The 23,866-nt window shown below is 44.7% G+C and overlaps 3 protein-coding genes across 3 annotated transcripts; 1 reads left to right on the top strand and 2 right to left on the bottom strand.

Moving 5' to 3' along the window:
- The first annotated feature begins 6,754 nt into the window (after window positions 1-6,754).
- On the top strand, window positions 6,755-8,101 carry LOC136500074 (uncharacterized). The gene has a single exon (XM_066495496.1). It carries the CDS (start codon window positions 6,755-6,757, stop codon window positions 8,099-8,101), a length of 1,347 nt encoding a protein of 448 aa, XP_066351593.1.
- A 5,638-nt stretch (window positions 8,102-13,739) lies between these two features.
- LOC136502136 (probable 6-phosphogluconolactonase 3, chloroplastic) lies at window positions 13,740-16,275 on the bottom strand. Its single transcript, XM_066497607.1, is given in 4 exon segments — window positions 13,740-14,580; window positions 14,582-14,596; window positions 15,415-15,550; window positions 15,635-16,275. Coding segments are annotated over 4 exon segments (975 nt in total). The 5' UTR covers window positions 15,994-16,275; the 3' UTR covers window positions 13,740-14,115.
- Window positions 16,276-19,407: 3,132 nt separating this feature from the next.
- Window positions 19,408-23,476, bottom strand: LOC136502138 (RNA-binding protein 1-like). Its single transcript, XM_066497608.1, is given in 7 exon segments — window positions 19,408-19,819; window positions 20,557-20,638; window positions 20,726-20,787; window positions 21,863-22,022; window positions 22,024-22,125; window positions 22,252-22,373; window positions 23,102-23,476. Coding segments are annotated over 7 exon segments (861 nt in total). The 5' UTR covers window positions 23,331-23,476; the 3' UTR covers window positions 19,408-19,715.
- Between the last annotated feature and the right edge of the window lie 390 nt (window positions 23,477-23,866).

Below are 23,866 nucleotides of genomic sequence, written 5' to 3' on the forward strand. Positions count from 1 at the left end.
TATGACCATCTAAGCTTGATTAGTACCTCAACTAAATGCAAGTACTTTCTTCTTCACCCTAGCTAGGTTCTTCGGCCGCCAAGCCGTCGCTTGCCCTTCACCCTTGCTTAGTACCTCGAAGCCTTTCCTTGCTATCTTCACCATCTCAAGCCATTAAGTCACATCTTGTGTTGAATCATTCATTCATATGTATTATTATCTTTTTCATTTCAATTTAGCAAGCTTCAAATATGAGACCAATCCATATGCAATCCCTTATGTCTCATTAATTAATTCTTACAAGCTTGCTTTCACATAGAACATGGAAATCCCACAATAAATAAGCCTTTGTATGAATTCTATTTGCATTGTTGTCTTGTGCTTGAACTAGATTGTTTACACAATAACACATCATTTTGGCTTTCATTAAGTACCTGTGAGATAACCTATTACCTGTCCACACTTAGCAAACAGGTTAGTTCTTTAATCATGTTGTCATTCAATCATCCAAAACTCACTAAAGGGCTAGATGCACTTTCACTAGCGACTGTCGAGAGCTATCCTGGTCCTTCGACGCCACCACGCCTACCGTACTCCACCACGTCGCTCCTACAATATGGCATGCCGGGGTATGGGGGCTTTCTGGCGTCAGAGCCGGTCGTCTCAGAGATCCTGCCCTCGCCATCACTACCGGGGTCCATGGCGCTGCTTCCGGTGCCCATGGCTGCTGGCGTCACCTCGCAGCCATCCTCGATGGGGCTTCCGATCCAGTCGATCCCGTTTTCGTCATCACCGTCACCGGTACCATTGTTGTCCTCCATCCTAAACGGACCGATCTACTCTTCTGCTACGATGGTGCATGAACCGCGCCATCACCCTGAGGAACATGGCGACAGCCAGGGCATTCCCAAGTTCCATAAGTTGTCCTTCCCCACGTACAACGACAAAGAAGACCCGCTCGGATGGCTCAACCGTTGCGAGTCCTTCTTCCGTGGCCAGCTTACTCGTGAGGCGGACAAGGTCTGGCTCGCATCCTTCCACATTATGGGACCTGCACAGCAATGGTATTATTGTTGGAACATGACTCCGGCCGCCCGTCCTGGGCCAACTTTCGTCTGCTCTGCCACCAGCATTTTGGGCCGGCGCTGTCCACCAACCATCTTGCCGACCTCGCTCACCTACCGTTCGGTGCCTCCGTCAATGCTTACATGGAAGCCTTCCAGGCGCGCTTGGCGCACGTGGGACATCTGGCGCCACTACAACAAGCACAACTGTTCACCGGGGGCCTCCCTGAGTATATCCGGGTTGACGTGGAGCTACATGACCTTCAGGACTTGCACCGCACCATGCGCTTGGCTGGGCTTATGAGCATCGCCATGCATCAGCGGCCCTCGCACTCCTAGCACCACCGAGTAGTCCTCCTCGACATGCTCTGGCTGGACAGACCGCATTACCATCGACAGGGGGCGCTACGCCGCCATCAGCAGCCTCAGCGTCATTCCCAAGCTGGCCTTTCAAGCGTCTCATGCCGGCAAAGATGGCAGATCGCCGCAAATTGAGCTTGTGTTACAACTGTGATGAACCATACATGAAAGGACACAAGTGTCCGCGTCTGTTTTACCTTGAAGTGACAGATTATATTGTGGAGGAGCCAGAGTCCGATGAGGATGAACAAACGTCAGACGCCGGCCAAGATAAACCCACCATATCATTATCGGCAATTGCAGGCATCAGGACTGAAGATACTATGCAGGTTTACGTCCAAGTTGGCAACGTGCAGTGCGTGGCGTTGCTTGATTCCAGTTCTACTCACACATTCATCAACGGGGACGTTGCACGTCGTGTTGGCATCCACTTTGAACTGTGCCCAGGTGTCGGTGTCACGGTCGCAAATGGTGACCGCGTCGCTTGCCAGGGGCTCGTGCGTGACGTCGGCATACGCATTGCCGAAGAAGTCTTCTCAGTCGACTGCTATTCTATTCCATTGGACCGGTGGGACATGGTTCTCAGTGTCAACTTCTTGCGCACCCTCGGACCGATATTGTGGGATTTTGATGACTTGTGCATGGCGTTCACCAAGGCAGGACGGCGCGTGTTCTGGCGCGGTATCGGCTCAACCCGCTATGACGTGCAGTCCACTCGTCGCCTCCATGCTGTCCACGACGCGGGCCGCAACACCGGAACAACCTTGCTCGACAAGCTCCTCAACTCATTTGAAGATGTGTTCGCCATGCCCGAAGGCTTGCTGCCCTCTTGCGCCTGTGATCACCGCATTCATCTCGTGCCAAATGCGGTGCCAGTGGCCGTGCGGCCTTACCGCTACCCACAACTACAGAAAGATGAACTGGAATCCCAGTACGCCGCTATGCTGCAAATGGGTGTGATCCGTCCGAGTACCTCAGCGTTCTCTGCTCCTGTTTTACTTGTCAAAAAACATAATAGCTCCTGGAGATTCTGCGTGGATTACCATGCCTTGCGTGCTGTCTCTGGAAACGAAATAAACATCTTGTTTTTCGAGAGGTGAAACCACTTCAAATTTTACAAATACATAAAAAATATTAATATTTTATACATAATAAATATTAATTAGATTGGCTCCTTTCGTTAGTTCGAAACTTGGCTGAAACTGACTGAAAAATATTGTTCTGGCTGAATTGTTGTGAGAGAAGTTAAAAAAAAAAGTCGAACAAGTCAAATATATGAGGTAAGCCGAACAGAGCCCGTAGCTAGAGCCGAAGCCGGTTGGAGCTCGAGCTCGACGACACAAAGGGGGCCTAAGTGTGACCTGTTATTAACTATAACAGATATATTTTTCTTGTTTATTGAGCTTTACCATTCTGTGTTTTATGTGATATTTGTATATATGGATACTGATAAAAGCAAGATTTTGTTTGGCATCTGTCGATATCTTGAGTTGGTCTTGGTTTCTTCGTCGGATGAGATAGCGAGTGATGTACGTATCTTTCATCACCCTGTGCGAGATAATATTTGTTTTTCTGCTAATTACGTCGCGCATGCGGCATGTGCAGGAAAATAAGCGTCTTATCCAGAGCTTATAGGTGGATGCGGTCAACTGAACCCACATCATCTATCCGCGCTTGGTCATTGCATAAAAAAAATACGTCAACGAGACGACAGGAGACTTGGTCAAAAAAAAAAAATCTCTTACAACAGATCAGTGAATAATACTTTTAGTCATGACTTTTCAGAAAAACGAACGGAGCCATGGACTGAGCCGTTTTCCATCCCATTGTCGATGATCGCTGATTGGAACCAACGCGATCTCGAGTTGACGAAATTTGAATACAAATATAAATAAACTCAAGTTGATTGTACTAGGAGTACGCAATGACATAGTCAACCCGATCTTGTGCATTTGTGCCCATTAAAGCACTGCCGAACATACAGCATGATTTTGGGCTCGTTACTTTGGACCCACCACGAGATCGATCGACCGACCGACCGTCTTTTTCTCTGTGCACTCGCCGCCGTTTCTCCGGCAGAGAACGCCCCGTTTCGACTTTCGAGAACAAAGCATGGTCAGACTAAAGAGGGTTCGACAAGTCTCTCGGCCTGTTCGTTGGTTGGTTTCTGGGCTGCTTTGGGTTGGTTGATGCTAGTTTATTGTAAGAGAAAAATACTGTTGGCTGGCTGGTTTGGGCTAGCTGATTCTTTGCCTCAAAACATTGACCGTCCGGAAGTTACCGACGCCGGCGAAGGCACCACCGTGCGACAGGACGGAGACCGGGCGGCGAAGGAAGGGACATGGCTGCGGCATCGTTCGTGGCGCCCATGACGGTATGACGCCGCCCGGGCGGCATGTTCTCGGTTGTTTCTCTCCCTGCGTGTTCACGTGATCGCTCGTGGCGAGTCACATGAACTTGGGATCCACGAGTTATTAATTAATCAGGTTATCGCGTAGATTTCTCTTCATTGTCCCCTCTCTTTCCAGTTTCCAGAGACGGCCGGCGCCGGGGCAATTGACTCCCGTGGTCACGACTCATGTGTTGCTGATGAAGTTCTGTACATGTCTGCATGGTCAGAGCTACGTACGCAGGCACGCTGCGATAAGCGCGGTGTCTGAACCTGTGTGAGACCCAGGTCATTACCACTCTAAATAATAACTCTGGCCTATGATTTATCACCCAACAGATACAAGATTTATCGACTAATAAATCATAACAAAGTTGGCAACGGAGAATAGCTAGAGGGTACTAATAATTATTACAATACCATTCTACACACTTAAGTCTTTAAAAAAGCGTTGTAAGTTTGCGTATTATTACAAGCTCGACATATAGAGGTCCAAACTAGATTACCAAGTGAGCGACAAAGACATATCGCCATTAACATACATAACTGAACTAAGGAGATCATTTATTCATCTCATCCACCATAGGAGGTGGCAGCAACCCGACTAGCTTCATCATAGTCATCCCAATTTACATAGGCATAGCCATCATCTAGAGACTCTTATGCACATTCTTGAGGATCTTCTGAAGAGAGAGAGTTAACAAGAGTGAGTACAACGTACTCAACAAGCATATAAATATCAATGCAATGCAATCTAAACATCTCAAAATGATCAATAATATATCATCTTGTTGTTCAAATAACATCCGTAGAAAAAGTCAGTTTAGTTTAAAAACAACACTACTATCACTTGTATCTTGAGAAAGAGCCACCCATAGGGTCCCGTAGCCTCTGATCCAAGAGACATGACATGAATTCATGATTTTACCTTGCGCAGGTTTGTATCACTTTAGCCATAATTACCTTAACCAATTTTTCATCGCACTTTCTTTGGTACGACTCATGGTCAAGACACCGAACTTTTCCCATTTTGTATAATTATACATCCACATCTATCCACGTGCGCTAATATATGCGCCTAGGTGTACTTCATCGACACCTGATTGGGGATTTCATCACACAACCCTCTCCTCACTTACCATAGGGATTATACAACAACTACATGGGTACTAGAATCGACCCGTCCCAAACGAGTTCATGGTTGACACGAATTTATACGGCCCAATAACACAAGTGAGAGTTGGTTATTAGTCCTACCAAACTTTTCCATCCAAATATACAGTAGGGAATTAGTTGCTCCATCAACTAACCCCATGTCATCAAATTCAAATGTCATCCATCCATAGTCAATTTCAGAAAATAATATTTAATGCAGGTTACTTTTATTTTCTTAAACTTTGTATAAAAACTCAAGGAGAAAATGATCAAGGATCCTACGCCTGACTTTGCTTCCTTCCTGTAACTAGTATAAATATATATTGATATTTAGCAAGATGAAAAAAGAGAGTATATATATATATACTTAGCACATACGTAGCCATGTGTTCATCCTACAGTCAAGGAAATAGCTTCTGGGTCCTTAGTATCAATTAAGCTGTGATTTATAAAGGAATATTGTATAGCTATGCTTAGTAAATCATTGAATTAGTTTAGTATATTGTTAAGTCCCTTTTTACTCTCACGTGAGCTGCACCTGCACCTAATTGAAGTCATCCACTGCTCAGTACTACTACTACTTTGCAGCCCCAAAAGCACATCAACAGACACACGCACATCTCTCCATCCAGTATCCTCTCGTTTCCCTCTCTTTCCTCTCTATCTTTCCCCTCCTGCTACTCAGGCCCTCCACAGTGTGTTGCTAAAGTGCTGCCAGGAAAGGAAAGAGAAAAAGTTAGCATCGCTCCTACCACTGTGGGAGTGCTGCCAACTCTTGAGTGAGGCCAGAAAAAAGTAGAGCGGTGAAAGTACTTGCGCCGGTTCCAACTTCTTTAAATATTATTAAGTTACTGTACAAGCAGTTGGCAGTTGAGCCTTCAAGAGGGCAACGGTCACATGACCGTTCTTTGCTTCCAGACCACTACGCTCTCCTCCCAGCACCCAGACCACTACCCAATATATACATATACAGGGGTAACACCGCAACACATACACAAGCACTCATTCAAATCTGCCTTCCACAAATTTGCCTTCCTGTGTAGACATGGACAACACTTCGTCTTTCACAAACCTGATGAATTCTGCATTCACAAGTGTTGATCCAGAAAAACAGGTTAGTCAACAGCATCATTTCCCCTCACCCCAATACCCCATGAGCTATCCACCACCACAATTTCCTCCAAATTTCCACCACCCATATCCACGAATATTCAATCATTTTGGAGCCCAGCCAAATTACCCACAATTTTCATTCACACAAGGATATCCTGGGAGTTCGTACCAGGGTGTTGTGGGTGTGGGACAACACCCACAAGGAGGCAGTCAAGCTTCACCGGTTGGGTCCATATCCTTTTTTCAAGGTAGCCGTGCCACCGATTCGCGAGGTGATGAGAGTAGCCCGATTGGTTCAGCTTCTCCAGTGTCCCAAGAGCAGCAACTTGGTGCAGATCCTGTCGAAGTAGCAGTTTGGAGTGAGAGGAGTGAGAGCAGCCCTGATGAGTTAGAAAAGAGAGAAGGGCGTGTACATTGGGGTAAAGAAGAAAATCTACGGCTAGTAAGTGCTTGGATAAAACATTCCACAGATCTAGTTGTTGGAGTTGATAGAAGGGGAGATAGGTATTGGAAGGATGTTGCAGCAGAATACAACATGCATGCACCCAAACAACAGAGAAGAAGTGCTACTCAGTGCAAGAACCATTGGCAAAAGACTCTTTCAGTCAGCAGAAACTCTCCAACACTCTTGCAGCTAGCTGAAACTCTCCGACACTCTTTCAGCTAGCTGAAACTCTCCACCCCATTGGTGTCCATGGATCCAAATGGCTCAACAGAAATCCCTGAAGATTCTAATAGTAGTGTTACTATCAATCAGTTCTTTTGGGACTTCATAAATGATCCAATGGAGGCTCAGATTGAGGCACAAATTAGACGTCAGATTGAGGCACAAATTAGAGGTACGCCTACTCAATACAGGAGGTTTCAAAGAAGGCACATAGAAAGAGATCGTGGTGCTGCTAGAGATAGATTGATGTCTGATTACTTCATAGAGAATCCAGTATTCAATGATAACCAGTTTCGACGTAGGTATAGGATGAGGAGACAACTATTTCTACACATTGCACAGACTCTTAGTAATTGGTCTCCTTATTTCACGGAAAGGTGTGATGCATTTGGAAAGGTGGGCTTTTCACCCTTGCACAAATGCACTGTTGCTATGCGGATGTTAGCATATGGCACACCTGCTGATATGTGGGATGAAAATCTAAGGATTGCTGAAAGCACAACTATTGAGTGCATGAATAACTTTTGTCGAGGTGTCATTGAGTGCTTTGGTCCTACATACTTGAGAAAACCAACTAGAGAAGATATCCAACGTTTATTGCATATAGGCGAAGCTCGAGGTTTTCCAGGCATGCTGGGAAGTGTAGATTGCATGCATTGGCAATGGAGAAACTGTCCAGTGGCATGGAAGGGTCAGTATACCCGTGGAGATCAGCATGGACCTACTGTCATGTTGGAGGCTGTTGCCTCACACGACCTTTGGATATGGCATGCTTTTTTTGGTGTAGCTGGGTCAAACAATGACATCAATGTCCTCAATCGATCACCTTTGTTCACTGAAGTAGTACAAGGAAGGGCTCCTGAAGTTCATTTCACGGTCAATGGCAATGAATACAACATGGGATACTACCTTGCGGATGGTATTTATCCAGAGTGGGCAACTTTTGTGAAGACAATTCATTTGCCTCAATGTAACAAGGACGCACTGTTTGCACAAAAACAAGAGGGAGCAAGAAAAGATGTGGAACGTGCTTTTGGTGTTTTGCAAGCTCGTTTTGCCATTCTGCGTAGCCCAGCACGTATGTGGCAAGTGCGATTAATGGCTAAAATCATGTATGCATGCATTATACTGCATAACATGGTTGTGGAGGATGAAAGGGATTCTTACAGAGTTCGCTATGATGAAGACTATGACAATCAGTATGACCAGGGCAGCTCACCCACACCACTGGCAGGATATGGACATGGCCCAATTCATGGATTTTCCAGGGCTCTAGAGGTAGAAGAAGATATTAGAAATAAAGATATGCACCGTCGTTTGAAGGCGGACTTAGTTGAGCATATATATCAGCGTTTTGGAGGGGGTCAACCTTGAAGGTCAATTTGTAGTAGTTTAAATGTACCAGGTTACTTGTATAATTTTTATGTAATCTGAACCTACTTGATGTATTGGTGTATCCGTTAATATATGCATGTCTCTGAAAATTTAGCACACATAGGAATTTAGCACACATTGGAGTTGGCAGGTAGGCGAGGCTCACCCTGTTCTTCTCGCAGTAGTCGATGTCGGTCCAACAACGCTCGTCGAGGACCTCGCCGGAGGGCCACCCGGGGCTGGGCACCATGGCCGAGATGGACAAGGTGACCACCACCCCACCGCACTCCGCCAGCGTCCTTGGCCGCCCATCCGCGTCCCTTCCACCGCCGGCACCATCAACTGATTCTACAACAGCGAGCGGAGCAGGGTCGGCATGGGTGTGCGGCCGGACGGGCACGCGGCAACGGGACGCGTCGGCGCCCTTGCTCGCCTCTGCTGCCTTGTCCTCCGCATCCCAACTCACGGCTGCCTTCTCCCGTCCGCCCCGCCTCCTCTTGTGCCCCACCTCCTACCGACGACGCCAGATCCGAGCAAAGGAACACCTACAGACGCAAGATCTACGAAGGGGAGACTTTAATTGGGGAGCATGCAAATTGATTTGGGGGATTTTGCGTCCACTTTGCTGCTTCAGGAGGAACAGGAGGAGTGTGGATTTTTCCAGAGCGCGAGTGAAACGGATTGTGGGGGAAGACAATGAATATTTTATTGAAGTTGTGGGTTCCATGTACGAAGGGGCACCGGTTCTATCTTTTTACACACTACAGCTCTCTTGTCCGATGCTTAATTTACTATAGCTGGACCCACATTTTTCCTGGCCTCACTCCCACATTGTGGACGGCCTCATGGTGCTCAGGCTACCTTTCCCGAATCGGCAACCATGGTTTGATTTCCTCCTCAATTTCTCTCTCAAAACCAAATCCAAGGACACTAGCAGCTATCTAACCATTTTTTTCCTTCGATTTCTTCCTCTGTGATGTGTGCAGGTTGGGCGACGGCGGCGGCGTGCTCCACTGAGGTGTCGAGCTGAGTAGCCATGCCGCCTAGGCAAGCCAAGAAGGCCCGAACATGCTGATGTGCGGGGGTTTGGGCTCCAGCAACAATCCTCCTTAACCTGACAGTGAGTCCCCCCCCCCCCTCACCTCTTCCTATTCTCTCTTTTTGTTTTACCTAGCCTGCAACTCTGTAACTCAAAGATACATGCCTGAGTGCTCTAGATGTACATGTTCTTGTGTTAGTGTTTTAGTCAAGGCTCAAGTATTTTTATGTGTAGCTTTCTACTAAAAAGAATGCATGTTCTTGTTATGATAATAGTTGGCATATCTCTCTTGGCCCAAAATATTATTGAGCACCTAATTGTTGTGCTGCTCTAGAACAGATGGTTCTTCCCGTAGAAGGTGCTTTGTGTTCTTGGTAGAGAGAAGAAGAAATATTCTAAGATGTGCTTGTGAACCTCACCTTAATCTTGATGACGCTTAGCTCCAACCTTGGGCTTATTTCCCTCAGACACTTGCTCCTTCTCTTGCAGGTCTTGATTGCTTCAAAAGTGCTTCTGATTTGCTTGCAGCACTTGGGCTCTCTGGTGACTTCCTCTCCTGGTCAGCCCCCCTTCTCACCCCATGTCGCTCTCCATGGTGATCAAGTCACCATCTTGTGCTGGTGGAAGAGTTGGTGTTTTTCTCAAGCAAGGAGTGCACGAGGTGTTTATCTGGAGTCCTCAACCTTGAGTGGGGAGCTAGCCTAGAACTAAGTGACTGCTACTTCGATGTAGGCAAGGCCCTTTCACCTATACTGAGTCCCTCCTCTACTACTACTATTCTAGCTCTCCTAAAATATTTTAATCTCAGTCATGGCCTAGTCAAAGAAATTCACTGTGTTGGTGAGCTGCTGCTAGTTGATTGGTTGGTTCCTTTCTAGAAGGACATGGCTACATGTGAACTGTAAGCATAGTGTTTAGTGTACTAAAGTATTTTAATATGCAAAAGAATGGTGGCCTGAGTTCTTTTTTTTGTGGAGTGAACTTGGTCTACTAGTGTATATAAACACCACCATGGATTAATATTTGATTTATGCATTTTAATATTAGAGTGTACTAAGTTGTCCAGCTTGTTGTAATTGGTTTTTGTTTACTGTGCACTTAGTTGTGATTAACTATGAGCTAAAATGGTGGGTCGTTACATCCTCCACCCTTAATAAAGATTTCGTCCTCGAAATCGAGCTTACTTAAAGAGGTTGGGATAAGCTTTGCGTAGATCTTCCTCCTTTTCCCAAGTTGCTTCTCGGATAGAGTGGTTCTTCCATTGCACCTTGCAGAATCGGATTTTTCTCCTCCTGAGCTGGCGATCTTCAACTTCTAATATTTTTAGTGGATGCTCTTCATAGCTCAAGTCTTGCTGCAGCTTGATATTTAGGTCTTGAAGTTGTTCAGATGGCTCTCTTAGGCATTTCTTTAGTTGTGAGACGTGGAATACATCGTGTATTTTGGAAAGCTGAATGGGCAATTCAAGTTGATAAGATGTTGTCCCTTTCTGCTCTAGTACTTTGAATTGTCCAACATACCTAGGACTTAGCTTCTCTTTTATTCCGAATCGACGAACTCCTCTCATTGGTGATACCTTCAGATACACAAAATCTCTTGGTGCAAATTCCAATTCTCTACGCCTTTTATTAGCATAGCTCTTTTGCCTACTCTGTGCAATCCGAAGTTGCTCTTTGATCGCCTGTATCTTCTCATCATTTTCCCTCACTAAACTTGGGCCTAGTAGTGGTTTCTCACCTACTTCATACCAGCAAATAGGTGATCGACATTTACGTCCATACAAAGCTTCATATGGTGCCATTTCTATGCTTGATTGATAGCTATTGTTGTATGCAAATTCTGCTAGGTGTAGGTGTTTGTCCCATGATTCCCCAAAATTCATTGCACAACATCTCAACATATCCTCAAGTACTTGGTTCACCCGCTCTGTTTGGCCATCTGTCTGCGGATGATAGGCTATGCTAAAGTTGAGTTTTGTCCCTAAATCATGGTGGAGGCTCTTCCAAAAACTTGAAGTGAACACTGATCCTCGGTCTGAGGTTATGGTTTTTGGAACTCCGTGGATAGATACAATTATCTCTAGGTACAATTCAGCCAACTTGTCATATGAATATTTTTGATTGGTGGGAATGAAATGTGCTGACTTAGTGAGCCGATCAACCACAACCCATATGGCATCTTTCTTGCGTAAGGTCATGGGAAGACCTGTGATAAAATCCATACATATATCCTCCCACTTTCGGTCTGGAATATCCAGTGGCTTTAACAATCCAGCAGGTCGCTGATGCTCTGCCTTCACTTTTTGACAAGTGTCGCACTTGCTCACATATTCTGCAATTTCCTTTTTCATGCGTCTCCACCAAAAATTGCCTTTTATATCCCTGTACATTTTTGTACTCCCTGGGTGCATAGTGTATAGTGTATCATGTGTCTCTCTCAAAATTATTTCCTTAATTTCAGGAACATCCGGTACACAGATTCTGTTGTGATTCCAGAGAACTCCCTCTTCATCCAATCTGAATTCTGATGGTTGCTCTGCTTTAATTCTTCTTGTTTCTTCTACAATAAATGCATCTGATTTCTGCTTTTCTTTTATTTGGTCTAGCAGGGTGGGATGGAATATCATGGTTGCAATATTTGCTTCTGTACTTGACAATTTGAACTCTATTTCCATCTTAGCCAATGCTACAGTTACTTCTTAGGAATACTCTTCAATTGATAGCTGATTACAAATGTGTTTTCTACTGAGAACATCCGCAACCACATTAGCTTTTCCTGGATGGTAGTTAATGGTGAGGTCATAATCCTTTATGAGCTTAAGCCACCTCCTTTGCCTCATGTTTAATTCCTTCTGAGTGAATATATATTTGAGGCTTTTGTGGTCACTATATAGAACACACTTAGACCCATAGAGATAATGTCTCCAAATTTTTAGTGCAAAGACCACAGCTCCCAGTTCAAGGTCATGTGTAGGATAATTTTATTCATGTTTCCTCAGCTGCCTAGATGCATAAGCTATCACTCTACCTTTTTGCATTAGAACACACCCCAATCCTGACTTAGAGGCATCACAATATATTACATATTCTTCTCCACTCTCCGGTAAGGCCAATACTGGTGCAGTGGTCAACCTATTCTTTAGTTCTTGGAAACTTTTCTCACAAGCTGCTATCCAAACAAACTCAACTCCTTTTCTTAGCAACTTAGTAAGTGGTGCAGAAATCTGGGAGAACCCTTTTATAAATCTACGGTAGTATCCCGCCAGTCCTAGAAAGCTTCTTATCTCAGTGGGACTTGTAGGTCGACTCCATGACATCACAGACTCAATCTTGCTTGGGCCTACCTCAACTCCTCTCCCTGACACTGTGTCCCAAAAAGGCTACTTGGTCTAACCAAAATTCACACTTATTAAATTTTGCATATAGCTGGTTCTCCCTTAGGATCTGCAGGACAATTCTCAAGTGCTCAGCATGCTCTTCTTCGCTCTTTGAAAATATTAGGATATCATCGATAAAAACTACCACAAATTTGTCCAAGTACTTTATAAAGAGCTTGTTTATTAAGTTCATGAACACACCAGGTGCATTGGTTAATCCATAAGGACACTTGCTCCTTCTCTTGCAGGTCTTGATTGCTTCAAAAGTGCTTCTGATTTGCTTGCAACACTTGGGCTCTCTGGTGACTTCCTCTCCTGGTCAGCGCCCCCCTTCTCACCCTATGTCGCTCTCCATGGTGATCAAGTCACCATCTTGTGCTGGTGGAAGAGCTGGTGTTTTTCTCAAGCAAGGAGCGCACGAGGTGTTTATCTGGAGTCCTCAACCTTGAGTGGGGAGCTAGCCTAGAACTGAGTGACTGCTACTTCGATGGAGGCAAGGCCCTTTCACCTATACTGAGTCCCTCCTCTACTACTACTACTACTATAGCTCTCCTAAAGTATTTTAATCTCAGTCATGGCCTAGTCAAAGAAATTCACTGTGTTGGTGAGCTGCTGCTAGTTGATTGGTTGGTTCCTTTCTAGAAGGGTATGGCTACACCTCGTGCGTACCAACTGTGAACTGTAAGCATAGTGTTTAGTGTACTAAAGTATTTTAATATGCAAAAGAATGATGGTCTGAGTTCTTTTTTTTTTTTTGAGTGAACTTGGTCTACCAGTGTATATAAACACCACCATGGATTAATATTTGATTTATGCATTTTAATATTAGAGTGTACTAAGTTGTCCAGCTTGTTGTAATTGATTTTTGTTTACTGTGCACTTAGCTGTGATTAACTATGAGCTAAAATGGTGGGTCGTTACAACCTAACACGCGGAAATGCCAGATGCACCTGCCTCACGTATTATGTTCTTCATTCGCCTGTCGCGTGGTACCTGATGCATACGATACGAGTCGAGAGATGGAGAGAATCTTCAGGAAGGAAATGCAGGAGAGCCCATGCATATCTGTGTTCAGGTGCGAGGGACAGCCAGCCACAGAATTATGTTTCAATAACACATACAGCTTGCCACTCTAACAAGAAGTAGCCGTTCCAGTTATTTCACCACACAAAAACTAAGTAATTCACATTAACCTTTTTACAGATATACATACATGAATTTCAAGGTACAAATTACTGAACATCAAAAACCTTGTGCTTAAAATCCCAGAGAAACAGATGTGTGCGCAAGTGCAAATACGAGTAAAAATCCTCTTCATCTGATGCTCCTTAGATGAATTATAAAACATCACGATTCACGTGCTAGATAACATTTTGAAGCAAATATTTGGTGGATACTGTATATGCTCAACCAAATGAAAAAAACATAAATGATCATTATTGGGTAGATACTGTAATCCAAGACAAATTTCCCCGGCACAAATTTATATATAATACGTACATAAACACCTCATAATCTCCTGCCGAACCTAAATAGATTCTCATCAATGGTATATGAATCCCTCCAGATGAAAGTTTCAGATTTATACAATCGTGGGCTTCAAATGCTCGACAACATTGACACCGCCGGCTTGTCAGTGAACCAAGTGAGCTCCCCATCCTGAAGGGAAACCATCTCAACAGGCAGCAAATCTGATGTCTTCTGCCCTCCTGAAAGTGCTTTATGAACAGCACCAGCTTTGCCGGCACCGGTGACCACAAGGGCGATGTGTGCGGACGAATTTATCACTGGGAAAGTGAAGGTTATTCTCTCTGGTGGTGGCTTCGGAGAATCCTTGACAAAGGTGACCCACTTCTGGTTTTCATTGACAACAGGGTGGCCAGGGAAGAGTGAGGCAATGTGGCCATCAGGCCCCATCCCCATAAGAATAAGGTCGAACTTGGGGAACCCGGACACTGTAGACGTTTCGATCACACCATCCTTAACAAGTTGCTTTGAACGAGTTTCATAGTCCTCTGCAGCCCCCGCAGATGACAGTGCATCATTTATGGCATAAACTTGGTTAAGCAGGAATCGGCACCTACGTTGTAGGAAGACAAAGATGGAAGCTCATATGAAGTGTAGAACAAATATAAAAAGTTTCTGTTTAAGCTTTATATGTATGAGAATAAAGATATGAACTGTGTGAAATCTACTATATGAGCCAAGTTGAATTCGACCATACATAGCACATTTGGCAGACAGCGAAATGTGCTTTAGTTTTAAGATGAGAATGCAGACTACCTACAGCGTTACATACTGTATTAACTGTTAAGCATACGTTAGGCTATCTCCAACACCACCACCTAAAATACAAGACCTATTTGTACTTTGGGTAGCGCTACAGGCAAAATGTTCAATACAGTATTCGGCATCTTCTCCAACAACAAGACCCAAACGAGAATCATTTCTGCAAATGGGTTTTCCAGGAGAGAGGATACCTATATTTGGGTTGTGTCTCTCAGGACAACCCAAAATAGATTTCCCGTATAGGATACTCTGATAGAGGCTAATTTTAGGGTCTCTCACTACCAATTTTAGGTTTGGGTCTCCTTATTGGAGACGGTCTTACCGATTGTTTTTTTTTTCCTGAGACTTCCCGGACAGACAACTCACTATCTCCAAAATCTACATTTTGCTCAATATTCATTATATCAAAATAACTCTATATCACTAACACCATGACAGTAATAAGTCCAACAAGACAAGACGATAAAAAAGTATATAATCTACTAAAAATAATTCCACATTTCCATTCTCCATCACTCAAACAGATCATGAACCCATTTCTGCACAGTATCAGATCAACAGAAACCCTCGTCCAGCTTTCAAGTTGGATTTGACTAAACAAGTGAGTACCTTAGAGAGGAACTCATCTGAGGCGAGCTTGTAGTTGCTATCCGCGTGATCCTTGGGCACCACCCTCTCATCCACCCAGAACACATGCCATTTACTCCAATCCACCGCCTCCAGGTACGGCGGCTCCGCTAGTTTCCTGCGAAACCCAAAAGGTCAAGACCTAAGGCACCCCACACAATCCGGAAACCAACAACTTGGCGGTCGGAGGCCGGTCCAGAACCTGAGGGCCTTGACGAGGGAGCCGCCGGAGAGCACGACGGTGAAGGCGCCCCTCTCCGCCGCGAACTTCGCCGACAGCTCCGCCGTGTACTTGGCCAGCGACGCCACGAGGTCCTCCTCCGCGTCGAATATGATGAGTTTCTTCCTGGAGGCCGTCTCACCGGCGGCGGCGGCGGCGGGAGAGGCCATGGCGGAGACCGGCACGAGCGGAGAGCGCGAGGGTGACGATGATAAGAGCCTGCTTGGAAGGGACCGGCGGAGGGACGATGGGAGCCTGAGCGCAGAAGACGACCGGCGGGGATTGACGGAGGGTAGGGTTGTCCACGCGGCGGTGGCGGAGGCGGCGGCCGAGGTGGACATGTTGGCGGCGGCGTGGAAACGGAGAGGGGGTTTGGAGGTTGTTGGTGGGGACTGGGGAAAGAGACGGGCCGATTGGAAAATAATGGTCACTTCCTAGCCGTCGAGATCGTGATGGACGGCTGGGTCGCGCGGGCCAGCTCCTTCTGGACTTTTCCACGTGGAGACGGTGCTCTGGTGCTACCGCCTGTTCTTGGTCAGCGCACTCGGATTTGCCGCCCAAGAAAGCTGGGTGAGCCAGTTAGGAGAAGACCTGGTCCAGCCCAGTTACGGCCCTAGTCCCGTGCCTTCTACCTCCCTCCGCCGGGCCGACCACTTCCGCGGTTCCTGCCTCTTCCTCCATGGCCTCTTCGACTCCAACGGCATCCACCACGATGGAGTAAATCTAACCAAGATCATCAAAATCAATCCATTATTATATATAATAATAACATAAGTTGTTTACCCCACTCCACGAATGCAGGTCATTAGATATATACTAGGGATCCCAATTTGGAACACGCTATACGGGTTCAAGCTACTGATTTGGAGGGTAGCGTTTGGCATCAAAGATGAACACGAGACGAGAAAAAGAGAAGGAAGAGAGAGGGGTTGAATTGAGGATTAACAAAGGAGGAAGAGAGGATGAGTTAAATAGAGACGATGAGGGGGCTTATTCAACCTAAACAAGTACTAGGGCGAATTTGCAAAGTTCTCACCCAATATTCGCTGCCAATTCTACTCACAGAACTGGTGTACTAGCAAATCAACGTAGCACGATTGGACTAAGATGACACATTACGATAGATTAGAGACCCCAAACTGCGATTTCATAAGTTCAGGGACCTAGATGGGAACTCAAGAATAGTTTAGAGATCGCCCATTTACTCTTCACCTTCATAATCGGAGCCGTTTTATATTGATGAAGCGTATCAAAAATGGTGGGTCAACGGCATATAAATAATTAAATAACCATTTTTTTTCATAATTCATACTACTCAAATGAGCACAGGGTACCGTCAGTGCGTTTTTATTAAGAGTGAAATACTGCCTCGTGCGAAAATCTTAGCATAGCTTGAGGTCTTGTTTAGTTCCGAAAACTTTTTCTAAAAAGTGCTACAGCAGTCATTACATCGAATCTTGCGATACGTGCATGGAGCATTAAATATAGACGAAAAAATAATAATTGCACAGTTTGGTTGAAAATCGCGAGACAAACGTTTTGAGACTAATTAGTTCATGATTGAATACTAATTGCCAAATAAAAATGAAAGTGATACGGTAGCCAAATTCCCAAATTTCACCCAGATAAATACAGCTGTGTGCTTAAATATCATAAATAAAATAGAGCAATCAAAAGTGCAATAACTCACGGCTGATGCAAAAACGTTCACGGCACAGGAGACATGCAAACGCACATACATACTGAAGCAATCGCAAACCGGCAAGAGCGACGTGCAAAACACATCTGACCAGCACATAAGTAGGGAATTCGATCAATTACAAAAAGCGAAGAAACAATTTCGAAAGGTCGACAGGGGTTAGCAAAGGCAGATTAGCACACGCCGAAATGTAGTTATTAATGCAAGTGCTAGAAAAACCACTGCACTAAACACACAAGCAAAAGACCATGCATATAAAACTGTAAAGGAATAAGCGTACCTATTTGGTAAATAAATTGCACAGCCAGTTTCAACACATCATGTAAAGTATTTGTAAAACATTCCACCCATTAAGAAGCAATAAGCATATACAATATCATAACCATATGAAAATGAATACGAATAATACCATTTGGCGTATACATCTTTAGGAGGACAGATGAAAGAAAACGAGGAACAAAAGACTTCCCAAGTGACAAGGGATCTAAATTAAACCAAAAATTACATGTTCTAGAGGAGATCATTTCGATGCATTTGAACACAACTAAACTTTGTATTACCTGAGTACAGATGCATGACGGAACAGTGCATAGCTACTTTGACGCTGCTTATGGAGTCAGGATTGGGAATGGCATTGCTGCATCACAAATTAGTTCACTATATGCAAACAATACCCTCACCAAAGAATACAGCACCGCAAGTCCATGTTATTTGCAGTTTAGAAACAAATGAAATCTAAATACTACCTACCTCCATCCCAGAACGTATCACATTCCTTAGCTTCACATCTTGATCAAATCTATCAGTTATTGTGTTATTTCTCACAAAATACTACAGATACCCCAAAGCTCCAAAGCAGTTCACACTAACTGGGAACAACAACAATCACATCAAACTTAAGGAAAAACACTTTGCTTCTTTAAGGAAAATGTACTCAGAAAAATGTAATCAGATTTATTAATGCCAACAAAAAATTCAAAAGTTAACTATAGAAGTTCTAATCAGCAACTATTATCCATTTATTAGCATAGCTGATCTTAGAGGACCAGGACCTCAGCCGTACAAAATGAAGTTGGAAATAGGCACAGTAGCCCCTGACCACCTTTCATGCTTAACTAGGGGTGTCCGGGGGGTGTCCGGGGGTTCCACCACAGTTCCTAAGGCAACCACATTTTTACAACAAACAACAACAACAAAGCCTTTAAGTCCCAAACAAGTTGGGGTAGGCTAAAGTTAAAACCCAGCAGAAGCAATCAAGATTCAGACACGTGAATAGCTGTTTTCCAAACACTCCTATCTAAGGCTAAGTCTTTGGGTATATTCCATCCTTTCAAGTCTCCTTTTATTGCCTCTACCCAAGTCAACTTCGGTTTTCCTCTGCCTCTCTTCACGTTACTATCCTAGGCTTATGATTCCACTACGCACCTGGTGCCTCTGGAGGTCTCCGTTGGACATGTCCTAAACCATTTCAACCGGTGTTGGACAAGCTTTTCTTCAATTGGTGCTACCCCTAATCTATCACGTATATCATCGTTCCGAACTCGATCCCTTCTTGTATGACCACAAATTCAACGCAACATACGCATTTCCACGACACTTATCTGTTGAACATGTCGTCTTTTCGTAGGCAACATTCTGCACCATACAACATAGTAAATCTAATCGCCGTTCTATAAAACTTGCCTTTTAGCTTCTGCGGTACCCTCTTGTCTTTTAGCTTCTGCGGTACCCTTTGTCACTTAAGACACCCGATGCTTGACGTCACTTCATCAACCCTGTTTTGATTCTATGGCTAACATCTTCATCAATATCCCCAGTCTCTCTGTAGCATTGATCCTAAATATCGAAAGGTATCCTTTCTAGGCACTACTTGACCTTCCAAACTAATTGGCAACCACATTTTTATTTAGGGAAAAAAGGGCAGAGTATTAGTCCTAGATTAAATTAGACAAAATTTTGGTATATGGGCAAGAAACACCAATGGGGCAATATATATTACTAAGATAGGCTAACACCATCTAGTTTTCATTTTCAAAACAGATATAAATCCACAGGATAGCAAACTCAAATTGTCTCTGATGTGAAGCAAGGTAATGAAGTTACAGTAGACCATAATAACTAAAGCAGCAGCATACAGTATGCCGAATAACTTAAAGTTCCATCCCTACACATTCTACGGCAATCTAATAACATTTGGCCGAATATCACTTATTGCATTGTCCCTTTCACGCATTCACGAAATGAGTTGACAAACCCTAAAAAAAAGCCACCGCCCCGGAATTCAGCGCATATCGAAGCGTTAGCCCGCCGTAGTTGGATCGCTCACATAAACGATAGGTTCGGCAACCACGAGGTCCGCACGTCTTAACGCCTACCGCGAGGCCCGCCAGTTGACCTTGGACCAGGAAAGCGTGAGAATTGCAGCCGCAAGTGGGCTGAGTCACGATCGTGTTCGTCAAACTTATAACCTGCAAAACGAATCGCGATGGTTTTATATTGCTCAGGTCGTCGCGTGAACAAGAGATCGGACCGTAACATGAATAGGAAGAGTTAGGTTTTTGCCTTCAACCAAAGGCCTATTCCCCAATGCAGATAAGATGGAAATGCAAATCTTAGATCCAGTAGATCAGAATGCTAATGGGAATCTTATTAAATTGGCAGGGATGCTGGTACAAAGCAAGCTCAAAGTGTAGAACCTAAGAACGCCTAGTTTCTGGACACTCTGGTCATGAGTTTCTCAACTTCGTAACAATTCCTAGATGTAATGTATTAGGAAGGGCATAATGTGCACTTCAATATGAAACAGAGCGCAAAAGCGCAAAACTCATGACTCATTAGTCCTATTAAATGCACGAGAAGAATATTAGCTTGTTAGGAAATGCTGAGCTGTGTTGCCACCTGCCAGGGTGCATTGAATAATAGTTGGGTTTACCGCTGAATACCCACCTGACTACCAACTTCCTGCTATAACTAATGTGTGAACTAATTTAAAAACTATGTCACGGAATTCACATGAAGTTAGATGCAGAATGAACAAGTATTTACAATTTTCAAAGCAAGCTTCACGACAAACAATAGACAAAATGCAGACATGCATAATAGAATTTAACAAGCATATACATGCAGAACTGAACGTTACCAAAGCTAAGAATCAGGAAATCAACCCAACTACACAGTCCATATCCACAAATATAAGTAGTTTCACCTTGCAATGCTTCAAGAGCAATTGTAGCCTGAGCAGGGTTATCAAAATCGACGAAACACAACACATGTGGATCTCCACCAGGCTGCAGAAAGGTTGACAGATAAGCATCATCGATCGCTAGAGCAGAAAATTTCTAATGGGGTCAAAGGGTGCAGCATGGTTAACTTACATGTCTGGACTCCTTGTTGACAAGACGCACTTCACGAAAACCAACAAATGGGCGAAATATATCTAAGGAAGCAAAAGGTTAAGGAGCAAAAATATTTCAAGAGAGTGGCAACACACACAGGTAACCCCAATCAGTACTTAGGATTAAACAATAATTGAAGCATATAAACAGAAAGAAACTAGAGAAGATGAACAATATGAAGGTGTAAAGGAAAAAAAAAGGAAGACAGCACCATAAGTCTCTCAACAAAAGCAGAACTAATGTTAGAATGTGACATTTAAAGGGTGACATCAAGGGAGCGCGTACAGTTCAGGTCTTGTATGAGTACCTTCAGATCTGGGATATTGTGGAGAATGTTATCTTGCAACAAGATACTCCAGATCAATACAAATGGAAGTTAAGTCAATCGGGGTCCTATAACAGTAAATCGGCATATGCTGCCTTCTTTGAGGGTTCTGTCAGAATTGGGCCTTGGAGGAGGATTTGGAAAAGCTGGGCTCCTCCGCGTTGCAAATTCTTCATTTGGTTAGTGTTTCACAACAAGTGTTGGACCGCTGATCGCCTGGCTAAGCGAGGTCTGCCTCATCCGGAGGCTTGCCCCCTTTGTGACCAAGCTCCGGAGACAATCCACCACTTACTGGTTGGTGGTTGGCTGTGTGTTCTCCCGCCAGGTTTGGGTGCTGATCTTCCAACGCCTGGGTCTGATACACCTAGCTCCTGAATCTCTCGAGACCCGTTTCTTTGGATGGTGGAGGAAAACATTCTTGGCTGTACCAAAAGAGATGCGTAAGGGCCTTAATTCTCTGATAATCCTGGTCGCTTGGGAGATTTGGAAACACAGGAATGATTGTGTGTTTGAAAAGGTCAGGCCGAACACTCAGGAGGTTCTTAGGGCTATAAACACTGAGGGCCGCCTATGGTGCATGGCTGGGGCTTCCAAGCTCCAAGAGCTAGTGCTCTCTGTTTGGTCACCTCTTCCCGATTCTGGCGTAGCCTGAGTATAATGGCTGCTGAGGTGTTGGTGTGTGTTTGTACTGGTACCCAAACCCGTTTTTTCTTCTACCTTAATGAAATGACGCGCAGCTCTCCTGCGTAGTTCGAGAAAAAGAATAGTAATAAGATTTTGGAGAAGGATACGTGAAACCTCCCGTCGTGTGCAGTTTGCAGGTAAGCCCTCAATATACAGAGTGGGTGATGCATCCGGCGGAAGAGGAGGCTCAGGTCTGCCACCATATCCCATCCCAACACCCATCATACGCCGATCATCAACACCATAGCCAGCCATCCCAGCACCCATCGCTGCAGCCCATTCCAGCACCCATCCCTGCAGCCATCCCAGCAGCCATTCCAGCACCCATCCCTGCAGCCCTAGTAGTGTCATTGGCACCGACGGAGGCCATCTATGAATTTATCACACAGATAAAAGGCAAGTCAATAACTCTGTACTCTAGCCCAAAAAAAAAAAAAAAAAAAAAAAAAAAAAAAAAAAAAAAAAAACTAGTACAATATGAAAACTGTGTTTGTACCCCATTGCGCAAGTAACGGTCATAAGATGCTCCAATTGCGTCGTTATCTCTAAGGGAATGGTATCCTGCCCTGTCAGTTTCACGTGGATAATATCCTGTCATGTCTTGTCCACCAGACACATCTGCGAAAATGGAAAAAGAAATCAAAGATTGCACCCAATCCTCACCACCAACTATCACATGTAATCAATATATAAATTCATCAAAAAGTTCAGGATTTTGTTACAAAAGACGACCATAACAGAAGACAGAACTACAAAAGACTCCCAGTCTCAGCTTCACTTTTTTTTATTGATGACTATTTTAATAAGTTGAATAGTAAACAATATATTCCCTGAGCACCAAACTCGACCAATCAATACACTACATCTGACCGACCGATCCAGGAATGCATGAAGTGCAAGATCAACGCTCATTTTGTTTCTGTAAAAGCCCTGTGCAATAGAAATAACGATATGGCCACCATCCTTTTCCACCATAAGCCAAATCGGCAGATGCCTAAGCAATATCGTTACATAATTTTCTCCCCAAATCAACAATACCAACAAGTTTAGCTCAAGAAAAGTCAACCAGGACACAATTCTCAATATAGTGCAACGAACCTAGCTTGTCAAATTTTAATATTTTATTACACACCGAAACTATGGCAGACAGCCCCGATGCATGGACAATTACCTAAACGTTGGATCATAACAGCCCTGCAGATCTAAACGTTGGATCTAAAATTACGAACCTAATAACCAGCCAGATACTCCTCCAAAATTATGCAGAGCACGGCCAACGAGGAGATCAGAGGGGGGAATATAGCCACCAAACAAACAAAAAAAAGCAAGATCTGGTGGGCACGAACCTCCGAAGTCGGGGCGCGCGCGCTTGAGCGGCGGCGCGGCGGCAGCAGCCTGCTGTGCCATGGCGGCGGCGGCGGCCTGCTGATTCATGGCAGCAGCCGCGCTCCCGACTGTCTGGGCCGCGGCGACGGACGCCGCGGGGGCCATCCCCGCGGCGGCCGCCGCGGCGGCCACCATCGCCTGCTGCTGCTGCCGCGCGTCGGCGTACCTCCAGTAATTCTCGGCGGCCATGGCGTCTGCCCGTGCCGCGCGGCAGGTGAGGTGAGGCGAGAGGCGAGGCGAGGGGAGAGCTGCGTGCGGCTAGGGTTTCGAGACGCGAGGCTGCGTTCTGGCAAATCTGGTCTGGGCGACTTGCGGAGGAAAACACTGTTCCACTGTTCTGGCTGAATGACACCTGTGAACAGTGCCCGCGTGAGTGGCTGGCCAGGCCCAGCCGCGACAACCAGCCAGCCGAACGCGCTCCGACAGGTGTTGAGAGACCTCCGATAAAAATAAAAAATAAAAAGTGTTGAGAGACCTGGCGCGGTGGCGTCGGTCGTTAGCCTGGATGTTTGTGGTTGGGCTAGGCTATCCGCACTTATTTACCTCTATTTTCATCTTTAAAAAAAAATATTTTATTTTAGTTATCAAGATTCTCTATTCTATACCTATTTTTTTTTGTATTCGTATTATCTCTATCACATACTCTATATCTACTATTCCATATTTTATTCCACTCTCTCCCTCTTTCTCTCTCCGCGCTACAGTATTGCTACAGTGTTTAGCGT

The sequence above is a fragment of the Miscanthus floridulus genome, chromosome 13, assembly GCF_019320115.1.
Source record: "Miscanthus floridulus cultivar M001 chromosome 13, ASM1932011v1, whole genome shotgun sequence".
In the NCBI taxonomy this organism is placed as follows: domain Eukaryota; kingdom Viridiplantae; phylum Streptophyta; class Magnoliopsida; order Poales; family Poaceae; genus Miscanthus; species Miscanthus floridulus.

What these genes read in the sequence shown, in the direction of transcription:
- LOC136500074 (XM_066495496.1), top strand. Translation starts at nt 6,755, where the DNA reads ATGGATCCAAATGGCTCAACAGAAATCCCTGAAGATTCTAATAGTAGT.